We start from the raw sequence: 11,444 nt of genomic DNA, 5'->3' as shown, positions 1-11,444 counted from the left end.
TCTCAAAACTATATATGAACTTTGGTCTAATGTGCAATTTTATACATGAAAATTTGATTTGTATCCAATTCTCACAAATTATTAATATAGTATCATTTTATGTTAATATATTGCATACACATACAATTATATTTATCCAATATAAATATAAATTGATGTATTTTATTTCTTTAAATGTATATGATTTAACCACAATCAAAGTTTCATGTATCCATTTGAATCAAAATCAAAGTTCCACATGTATAATTACACTAAATCAAAGCTCATTTATTAAATTGACATTGAATCAAAGTTAATGTATAATTTTGAGATTTATCTCAATATTTTAAGACCTACATAATAAAATAATATAAAATAATTAAAACACATAGTTCTGCTGCCATCAAGATTATATATACATGACACAAATAACAAATATGTTAAACTCTCACGTAAAATGAATTATTACCATGTCAAATTTTATTTAAATTTATAGTCCTTCGAAGAAAAAAAACAATGTAAATATACATATTAAATGAATATGAGAAATTATGTAAAATAGAAGATGAATATAAATGTTGAGTGTAGTGGTAAGTCACATTATATTTTTAAAAAATGAACGCGGATTCAAATATTATTAAGAGAATAGTCACAAGCCTCAAACATAAACAATAAAACGAATAGATTGAATAACTATGACAATTGCAAACTATATAAAATATATTATAATATATAAGTAATGTAAACATGACATACATATACAATATGCCAATATATATAAGCAATGTGATGGGATTAGGTTCTCATGCAAAGCTGTATTTGTTGCTTAGGATCGCATCTGTATTTCATTTTCCCAACATTTTCTTCCACTAAGCTCAGTAATGCCGTGGATTCAATGTCTGCAGATTATAATGGCGAAACCAGCTGGAGGTCCAGCGAGGAGAGATAAATGAATCTATTGAATTTTTTAAAAGAAAAAAATATGAATAAGTGTCTTACGCACAAAAGATTTTCTAATGGAATATTAGTGCATACTTTATATTCATATTTGAATAAATATTAAAAATAAATGTCTAAACATAAATATTTTATAAAAAAATATAAACTGAGGAGTTGGAATAATATTATTTCTACTTCAAGCCATGAAATTTAAATGATACTTTATTAGAAGAGATTAAATCTATTTAAGTACCTTTAAGGATTTATATTTAATCTTTCAAATATATAAAAACAGTTTTGACTGATTAAATTGAACACATAAGTTGGTCTCCAATAAAAATAAAATGATTTTTAACTCAGTTGAAATTATGATCGATCCTTGTTAGAGGATTTTCATTTTATCATTACTTGCTTCGTCTCCATTTTTGTCTCACAATTTTGTTTTAATTTGATTCATCTTCAACCTACAAATAAAATATAGATGTAAGTGAATATATATATATAATGTGGAAATAAAATTTTAATAAAAAAAAGATGAAACCAATCAAAATATACACGTTTCGATTATGTAAAAAGGAATGAATTAAGTGACTAAAATTTTAAATGGTATAAAAAACAATGTTATCAACATTTGAGATACGTACATGTTTTGGCATATAATGGAAGGATCGTATCTCATATGCAAAACGAGTCTAGAATAATTGTTTAAATGAAATACAAGATGTGTAAAAAGATATTAATAGGACAAAGTTGGTTAAGTAGTTTACCACAGTTAATGCTTCTTTCTTGATTGGCCCTTTACAAAATTGAAAATATTTTGCATCCGTTTTGGTTGCGGCTCTTCCTCCTCCGTTGCCTCATAGATATTAGGTTTCCGTTTTATGTGAGAAGTGCTACCTACTGATCCATGGTTGTGAGCAGAGTGTTGGTGGATGTGTTCAAAATTTGGAGAAGATTGAGTGGTATCGCACTGCAACTCCTCCATTTCTTCCAAATCTTTCTCATACACTATTCTAACACCACACTTCTTCACCTTAACACAAGGGAAATTTGGTCCAATTCCGGGATTGAAAGACAACTCAAGCTCATCGCCTATTTGATCAAAGCAATCTGTTGTCCATAAATTATTGGTTTCACAGTCACCATATTTATCCTCCAAGGAAATTGGATATAATTGATCACGAGGAAAATAGCGAAGAAAAAGGTGATCTTTCATTATGGGCTTGTCAAAGTATCGACCTACCCACCGGTTTCTCCAACAAATTCGTCGACAATTTCTACCTCGAAAAATAGATCCTTCACAGCTGATAAACTCGTCACCCCTTGAAGCATCATTATTGACAAAAATGCAGCAACAAGCAACTCCAATCCATTGACTATCTTTCCGAAGGTTTATAGGTAGGGGTATCTTAATTGAAAAGTCACTTTTTTGTTGGCTAAACCATTCTGGAATTTCACTTCCGGGCATCATAATATCAAAGAAGCCATCATCAAAATATTTTCTAGAATTTGGAAGTGCCTGCAAAATAAAACACAAGTCGTCTGGTAACTAAAACCATAAATTCTCAAGTATGAGATTTTGTGAGGGAGAAAAAATAGATTAATAGACCTTAATATGTTCTTTCAGCAGTGCTAATGCATTGATTTTCTCAGCCAATTTGAAGCAGTTAATGGCATCAATGCTTTCACCACCCACTAAATTGCATACTTTTGATGGACTTGCAACTACTTCAAGTGAAGAACAATCATCTATTGTCACACTTCCTATACTTGTTGGTAGCTCAGGCAACGATTTAAGCATCTTGCAACCTGACAATTCAAGCAATTTGACCTGGAAAGTTGAGTAAAAGCCAAAGGAATGCTGATGAAATTGTTACCACTAAGATAAAGATAACTCAAAGAGGATAGACCAGAAATATCACTATGAGTATCTGCTTCACCAAGAATGCACATGTTGCAATTTGACAATTCAAGAGACTTAAGCTTTGAGAGTCGAGTAAGAGATGCAGGTATGCTGATGAAATTGTTACCACTAAGATTAAGATAACTCAAAGAGGATAGACCAGAAATATCACTATGAGTATCTGCTTCACCAAAAGTGCACAAGTTGCAATTTGACAATATAAGATATGCAAGCTTCGAGAGTCGAGTAAGAGATGCAGGTATGCTGACGAAATTGTTACCACTAAGATCAAGTATTTCCAAACAGGATAGACCAGAAATATCAGGTGGAATATCTCCTTCACAAAGATTGCAGTCCCTTAGTTTTAGCTCTCTTAAAGAACTCAAACCTGACAACAAAGGCAACATCCGACCCATGGGATTCGTCCTTCTTCCTTGGATTACCTTGAAAAGAGAAGGCAAACTTGGTAGTAACTTATATGATGGTCCCTTGCGCCCACTGAAAGAACTTTAAGATTTTTAAATTGAAAAATGAAGGATGGTGGTTCTGCTATGGCTGTTTCACTCAAGTCGAGCTCTTCCAAAAACTTTGCTTGCTGCAAATTCTCCAATAAATTTTCCACTCTATAACAACCGGAAAGATCTAGAGTTTTTAGACGTTCCATTTTCCAATTAATCTCCGGAAACCTTACAAGACTTGAGCAACCCGAAAGAATTAATGTTTCAAGAGATTCCATTCCAATTTTGGTTGGAAGAGTCCTAAGACTTTTGCAATCTCTTAAATTCAAAAGTTTAAGGCTCTTAAGCACCCGGATTGATGGATGAACATCCACTAATTTGGTACAACCTTCCAAAATCAAAACTTCAAGATTTGATGCGGTTGTGAAGTCTGGTGTCTTGATCAGGTTTTGAGACCCTCTGAGGTTCATTATTTTCAAGTTAAACAAGGGCTGTTGAAGACCATAATAAATTAGAAACAAATGAGAAAACATAATAATGCTCATTTTTGTTTTTGTTTTTTGTTTTACCTTAATCAAAGTTTAATAATCTATATTAAAATGAGCTAAAACACAAGGATAAGATGAGTTAATTCTTACTCTATTTCCCTTCCGTAGTTGTTGAATGTGACTATATGGTAAAAGAAGTGCGACAAGGTTGTCCGGTTGAAAGCTTGAAGGCAAGTATCTTAAAGGGTATTCTGTCCAATCTAAAAGTCTTAGTTCATTAGAAAGATATTTGAGATCATCACAATTTGAAAGGCAAAGCACTTTGAGCAATCTCAGTTTTTTCATCTTCAAGAAGGTATCCACACTCAAATTGAGTATCTTGTTCGATTCCCTAATATCCATGAGCAAAACAAAAATGAGCTTCGAAATATAGAAAAACATTCAATATCTAAAAGAAATGTTGCTGTTTTTTAAGTACTCGTATCCAATACTTATATCTAATGCACATTCGTATATGAGTATTAAGATATTATCCTTTAAGAACCTTTCAAATACGTGAAAAAAATAATTTAAAGGAGTATTTGGAGACACCTGTCCAGGGAGGACAATGCGTTATTTTAAATTCTGTCCCTCACATTTTGCCTTTTATATGATTAAGTTCTATTTGAAGCATTTAAAATGTTCATTAGGTGCAGACTCAAATGACTTATATTTACTCACTATCATAATATTTTATGTACGAATACAATTTATTAATTTAATGTATATGATTTTTTATCATATGAAGAAACATTCATGAATGGGACCATACAATTCGGAGAAAAATAAAGATACTACAAACATTCACTGTCACTGATAATGGACAAGTTCTATTAACACAAACAAAGATTTCAACATACCAAGAATAGAACATTACAATATGTTGACAACTGATTTTGTCACGACTCAGACACGACATATCTAAAGTGACTGTAAGCAACTAACATGATAAGAAAACCAATCCCGAGAGTCCAAAATGAGGGCAAAATCAATAAGAAAACTAAGTATTTACTAAACTGAAAGGGAAGAAGATAAATCTATCCCTAAAAATATTTGCAAAAACAAGACTAATGGCAAAAGCAAGACAAATATTTGTACATGAACTTTTGTTATACCTATCACCTGGGCCTGACACATGGCACACCTAGGAGACTCCATCTAGACAATAGAGAATGTCCTACATCTACCCACTCATCCGGATTGCCCTCAATCGATATACCTCCTAGCCTACTATAGACCACTTGCTTATATGGGAAACACTTCCCCTTCTACTTAGCTACTTGCTCACCATGGTCTAGCAACTCGCTTTTCAGTGTGAACATTCTCTTGAGCAATCAATAGGACTCATTTGTGCATAACAACTCCATACTGCCTAAATGAATACCATAATGGACCCTACAACACACAGTCTTCAAGTGCTCCATGATGACAACCTCCTTTGTAACAACCTGTCACATCACGTAATCCATTATATTAGCGTAATAATATAATTTTAAGTAAATAAATTTAGATTTAAAATTAAATTATTATGAAAGAGGATAAATGGAATTTTTTTAATATAAATATATGAAATAATTTTGGGATAAATCTCAAAACTATACATGAATTTTGGTCTAATGTGCAATTTTATACATTAAAATTTTATATTTGAATTAAAATAAAAGATTCCATTAACACCTAATTAGAAATTCAGTTCCTCTTTTCATTTAATTTGACCTAAATTCACTTATTTTAAAAATGATATATATATATTAATATTAAAAATATTAATCATTTGATGAAATTTAAGTCTCACTCATAATATATATTTGGGATTGTCGGTATAAATAATGAAATAATAAAAGTGGAGAAAAATAAACACAATTATTTTACATTAAAAAACTCTTCCAAAGAGAATAAAAACTACGGACAAAAGAGGCTTCGGCTTAACATTAATGGAGTAAACAAAACAAGAGTACAATGAGAACACTAAAATCCAAACCCCGAATACGAAGTTAATACCCAAAGCTCTCACAAAAGGGATTTCACAAAATCCTCTCAAACTCTCACCAAAACTACATATGTAACTACATCTTGTCACCCTCAAAAAAGAGCCATTACTGATTCGCGTATCAAAATAGGGATACAATGACCTCTTTAAATAGACAGAGAGAGAAGGGCTAAAATGACTAAAATATCACTGAAATAATCAGAGTTCAACTGAGAGAAGAAGAAGTCCTACTTGGAGTCTAAAACGCAACTACATTAGGTGAGATATCGTTGCGACATCATGACTCTCCTCTTCATGACATCACCCCTGCTCCTACCTCAAGAGATCTTTGCTCGTCCCGGTGACCCTCGTCACGACGTTGCCGCTTGCTCGTCTTGACTTCATGGTTGGAGTCTAAAACGCAACTACATTAGGTGAGATATTGTTGCGACGTCATGACTCTCCTCTTCGTGACGTCGCCCCTGCTCCTACCTCAAGAGATCTTTGCTTGTCCCGATGACCCTCGTCACGATGTTGCCGCTTGCTCGTCATGACATCATGCATCTGTTTCTGATAAGTGCCTGTAAAATGTTCGATAAATGCGAGTCACACCCCACAATATAAATGAAAAAAAATAATGTAGGCATATTTAAGATGAAGTCTTATTATATTTAATTTTTTTTTTAGATTTATTGTGAGTTTCTTTTTGTAAATTTTTTATAAAAATATAAAAGATAAAAAATATTTGTTAGTAATATTTGTTAATTTGTAAAAATAATACGTTTTTAATTATTGACATGAATGAGATTTATATATATATATATAGAATATTCTATATATAAAGGAATTAGAATTGTTAAAATTAAGATATATGGACTAAATTTGAAAGAAATGTGTACTACAAGGACTACTTAGAGAAGATGATCAATGAAGTAATGAATAAATAACCTTTTTTATTTTTTGTTTTCCCTTAAATTATCTTTTGAGGTATGAATCAGAAAAGAAAGAATTCTTGAATCATGGAATCAGATAAAATTCTTAGCCGTTATTATACCATATTTATCCTCCAAGGAAAATGGATATAATTGATCACGCGGAAAATAACGAAGAAAAAGGTGATCTTTCATTATGGGTATGTCAAATCCGGTTTCTCCAATAAATTGGTCGACAATTTCTACCTTGAAAACTAGATGCATTACATCCGATAGCCTCGTTATGCCATCATTATTGACAAAAATGCAGCAACAAGCAACGCCAATCCATTAACTATCTTTCCGAATGTTGATAGGTAGGGGTATCTTAATTGAAGAGTCACTTTTTTGTTGGCTAAACCATTCTGGAATTTCACTTCCGGGCATCATAATATCAAAGAAGCCATTATCAAACCATTTTCTAGAATTTGGAAGTGCCTGCAAAATAAAACACAAGTGGTCTGGTAACTAAAACCATAAATTCTCAAGTATGAGATTTTGTAAGAGGGAGAAAAAATAGATTAATAGACCTTAATATGTTCTTTCAGCAGTGCTAATGCATTGATTTTCTCAGCCAATTTGAAGCAGTTAATGGCACGAATGTTATCACCACCCACTAAATTGCATCCTTTTGATGGACTTGCAACTACTTCAAGTGAAGACCAATCATCTATTATCACACTTCCTATACTTGTTGGTAGCTCAGGCAACGATTTAAGCATCTTGCAATCTGACAATGTAATAGAATAAAGCTTGGAAAGTTGAGTAAGAGCCAAAGGAATGGTGATGAAATTGTTACCACTAAGATGAAGATGCATCAAAGAGGATAGACCAGAAATATCAATATGAGTATCTGCTTCACCAAGAGTGCACATGTTGCAATTTGACAATATAAGAAACTCAAGCTTCGATAGTGGAATAAGAGATGCAGGTATGCTGATGAAATTGTTACCACTAAGATCAAGACTTATCAAAGAGGATAGACCAGAAATATCACGTAGAATATCTCCTTCACAAAGATTGCAGTCCCTTAGATTTAGCTTTGTTAATGAATTCAAACCTGACAACAAAGGCAACATCCGAGCCATGGGATTCGTCCTTCTTCCTTGGATTACCTTGAAAAGAGAAGGCAAATTTGGTAGTAACTTATATGTTGGTCCCTTGCGCCCATTGAAAGACAGAATTTTAAGATTTTTAAAAATTGAAAAATGAAGGATGGGGGTTCTGTTATGGCTGTTTCACTCAAGTCAAGCTCTTCCAAAAACTTTGCTTGCTGCAAATTTTCAACTTTATAACAACCAGAAAGATGTAGAGTTTTTAGATGTTCCATTTTCCCATCAATCTCCGGAAACCTTACAAGACTTGAGCAACCCGAAGGAATTAATGTTTCAAGAGATTCCATTCCAATTTTGGTCGGAAGAGTCCTAAGACTTTTGCAATCTCTTAAAGTAAAATGTTTAATGCTCTTAAGCACTCTGATTGATGGATGAACATCCACTAATTTGGCACAACCTTCCAAAATCAAAACTTCAAGATTTGATGCTGTTGTGAAGTCTGGTGTCTTGATCAGGTTTTGGGACCCTCTGAGGTTCATTATTTTCAAGTTAAACAAGGGCCGTTGAAGACCATAATAAATTAGAAACAAATGAGAAAACATAATAATGCTCTTTTTTTTTACCTTAATTAAAGTTTAATAATTTATATTAAAATAAGCTAAAACACAAAGATAAGATGAGTTAATTCTTACTCTATTTCCCTTCTGTAGTTGTTGAATGCGACTATGTCGTTAAAGAAGTGCAATAAGGTTGTCCGGTTGAAAGCTTGAAAGCAAGTATTTTAAAGGGTATCCTATCCAATCTAAAAGTCGTAGTTCATTAGAAAGATATTTGAGACCATTACAAGTTGAAAAGCAAAACACTTTGAGCAATCTCAGTTTTTCATCTTCAAGAAGGTATCCACACTCAAATTGAGCATATTGTTCAATTCCCTAATATCCATGAGCAAAACAAAAATGTGCTTCAAAATATTCAGAAACATTCGGTATCTAAAAGAAATGTTGCATCGATATTGTTTTTTAAGTACTCGTATCCAATACTTATATCTAATGCACATTCGTATTTGGGTATTAAGATATGATACTTTAAGAACCTTTTAAATACGTGAAAAAAAATAATTTTTAATTTTTTTTAATATACCCATATTAGAGAGATACTTATATCTAACAATCACATTCGATGTTAAATTACCTAATCCTAAAAAATTGAATTAATAAGTTGATTTATATTTGGTCTGCAAACAATGCATAATTTACAAGTTAATGAACCAAAAAATGACACATAATTAAAAATGAAACCATTTTCATTAAAAAATTTTGATGACATGTTATAATCTAATTCGTTGATATACACTTTTAGTACATTAAATATATACCATTAATTTTCACAAAAAAATACCATTAATATTTCAAAAATACATACATTTCACTTTTGATTCTTTTGAAAAAGTAAATATGTTGCTAGATAAATTTCATAATTAAACATTGAAATATTGAATGTCAAAAGTTTTGCTATAGTTTTTTTTTTATTATCATATTTCAGAAAATTGAAGCATTCATCAAGCAAGATCTGGGAAAGAAGTTGTTTCTGTAAAGAAACAAGTCCACATTTATCTGAAACTTCTCGCACGTCAGCAAGAAAGGTTTTACCTTCAAAATGAAGTGACATTTGAGTATAAGCAATTCTTGCAAGAGTCGTCTTACCGATGCCACCCATTTCACAAATTCCTGTAATGCGAACATCATCTTCCCCAATGTCTATTTTCGAATACTACTCCTCCAAACGTAAATTAATTCCAATCAGCTCATAATGAACAATAGTATAGGTCTGACATAATTTCACCGATATCTTCTTAGCAATGTCTTGGATAAATTCTGATTCATGCCTACAACAAAATGTCATTTTAATATAGTTTGTAAGCAAACAAAAAGCAAGATATGTTACGACATCAAAATACACAACTTTCTCTTTAGTTGAAATATTAAACTTTACAATTAAATATGTAGTAATTATATTCTGTTGGGGACAATCTCAAATTGAGTTGGAATTTTATTTTATTTTTTAAATATTATTATTTCATAGTTTTTTAATTTTATTATTAATTAGAATTAGAATTAGAATTATTATTTACTAATAAAGAGGAAAGGCAATAGTTAAAAAGAAAAGGAAATAAAACAAGACACACCCACCGAAAGAGTGAGCCAATAGAAAGACAAAGAAATTACCGTTGGGATACTTGGTAATTATATATCGTAAAAGATTACTCCAGCTGATTCTTTTAAAAAAATTTAATCATGAAATTTCATCTTTCCTTTTAAAATAAATTCATTTCATACATGATAAAATTATTTTATAACAGTATTTATTTTTAGATATTAGTTGTAGATTCATTATTTTAAAATTAAGGATAACACATGATTAAGTGATTTTTTTTTTACTCGATGTTGTGAGGATACTAATACCTTCCTCTCAAGCTCATTTTCTGTTTTACAAATCAAATATTATCTTTTTAATAACTTCTAATTTAATTTTAAAATTTTATTGATGTACACGTTTTTAGGTGACTAATCACACAGTGACTCGATTTTTTTATAAAAAAAATAGTCTAACAGACCTAAGTACTGATTCCACAGAACACATAGGATTATAATATATATATCAATCCAAAAATTAACAATTTTGTTAGACACTAAAACTAGAAGAAAGAGAAGAAAGAATGACCTGTTATTTAAATGCCATCCCTTGATGTTAGCCACTTCCCTCAAAGCATTTCGCCACTTTTGGATCTTTTCTCCATCTTCCTTATATCTCTCTTCATGTTTCGCAAACGCTTCTACTTTTTCCTTCTGTTTTCTTAAATCGGATGGATCCACTTCGTAGAATATTGGATATACTTTATGTTCTTTATCCTTTTTTTGTTTAACTATGTCAGCAAGCTCCTCCAAACACCAACTTGAAAAGGCATAGGTTTTTGCAAAAACGATTATCGAGCACCATGATTGCTGAATTGCTTCAAAGAGTTCAGGTGCGATCTCTTCGCCCGCCTCCAACTTGGGATCATCTCTAAAAGTGACAATCCCACGCCTCTTTAGAGCATTGTAGAGATGATCTGTGAAGTTGTTGCGAGTATCTTCACCTCTAAAACTTAAGAAAACATCATATATCTTTTTAGAAATGGACGAGGAGGTTGAGGGCAACGACAACATGAGGATGTTTGAGAAGAAAAAGATATCTCAACCTTGTGTTCAAAATCAGTCGCCCAATACCTCAGAAACAATAAGTATATGAGCATGAGGATGGAGAAAAACAGATGAAATTTACAGGAAACAAGTCAACAACGGACTTTTCTACGAAATTTGTGTATACGTTTCCCACCTTTTACTTTTCCAAATGAATCTGTCTTGATAATAATTCGGGGGACATAGATGAGTTAGATGTTCTTTCCGGCAAGACTCCAAGAAGGTGAGACTTGACAATTGGTGCATACTTTAATTACATCTAATAATTATACAGTTTTAAGAGTTATAATTATACAGTTTTAAGAGTTCTTTCTCTTAAAATATGCCGAAGTACTTGTACTTTTATAAATTTAAAATTTAGTACTTACTACATGAGTCACTAAACTATAGGTACGTAAGTTTTC

General features: G+C 31.6%; 2 protein-coding genes across 2 annotated transcripts; both read right to left on the bottom strand.

Moving 5' to 3' along the window:
- Nucleotides 1-2,494: 2,494 nt before the first annotated feature.
- Nucleotides 2,495-8,340, bottom strand: LOC107963290 (disease resistance protein RPP2B-like). The gene is made up of 7 exons (XM_041104436.1): nucleotides 7,989-8,340; nucleotides 7,277-7,806; nucleotides 7,091-7,184; nucleotides 6,268-6,356; nucleotides 3,409-3,848; nucleotides 2,776-3,319; nucleotides 2,495-2,743 (listed from the first exon to the last, which is right to left on the bottom strand). Exons 1-7 carry the CDS (start codon nucleotides 8,338-8,340, stop codon nucleotides 2,519-2,521), a joined length of 2,274 nt encoding a protein of 757 aa, XP_040960370.1. The 3' UTR covers nucleotides 2,495-2,518.
- Nucleotides 8,341-9,571: 1,231 nt separating this feature from the next.
- LOC121223280 (disease resistance protein RPV1) lies at nucleotides 9,572-11,007 on the bottom strand. Its single transcript, XM_041104435.1, has 2 exons — nucleotides 10,523-11,007; nucleotides 9,572-9,686 (listed from the first exon to the last, which is right to left on the bottom strand). The coding sequence occupies exons 1-2, from the start codon at nucleotides 11,005-11,007 to the stop codon at nucleotides 9,572-9,574; spliced, it is 600 nt and encodes a 199-aa protein (XP_040960369.1).
- Between the last annotated feature and the right edge of the window lie 437 nt (nucleotides 11,008-11,444).

This window comes from Gossypium hirsutum, chromosome D11, assembly GCF_007990345.1.
Source record: "Gossypium hirsutum isolate 1008001.06 chromosome D11, Gossypium_hirsutum_v2.1, whole genome shotgun sequence".
NCBI lineage: Eukaryota > Viridiplantae > Streptophyta > Magnoliopsida > Malvales > Malvaceae > Gossypium > Gossypium hirsutum.
Note: the sequence above shows the minus strand (reverse complement) of the source record. Positions and strands in the feature narration are given on the sequence as shown.

Coding starts and splice junctions, on each gene's coding strand:
- LOC107963290 (XM_041104436.1), bottom strand. CDS start 8,340: ATGAACCTCAGAGGGTCCCAAAACCTGATCAAGACACCAGACTTCACA. Junction 7,807..7,988: donor TTTGGAAGAGCTTGACTTGA/GTGAAACAGCCA, acceptor CTTTGTTGTCAG/GTTTGAATTCATTAACAAAG. Junction 6,357..7,090: donor ATGGTTTAGCCAACAAAAAA/GTGACTCTTCAA, acceptor AACATTTTACAG/GCACTTATCAGAAACAGATG.
- LOC121223280 (XM_041104435.1), bottom strand. CDS start 11,007: ATGTTGTCGTTGCCCTCAACCTCCTCGTCCATTTCTAAAAAGATATAT. Junction 9,687..10,522: donor GGATGGCATTTAAATAACAG/GTCATTCTTTCT, acceptor ATTTTGTTGTAG/GCATGAATCAGAATTTATCC.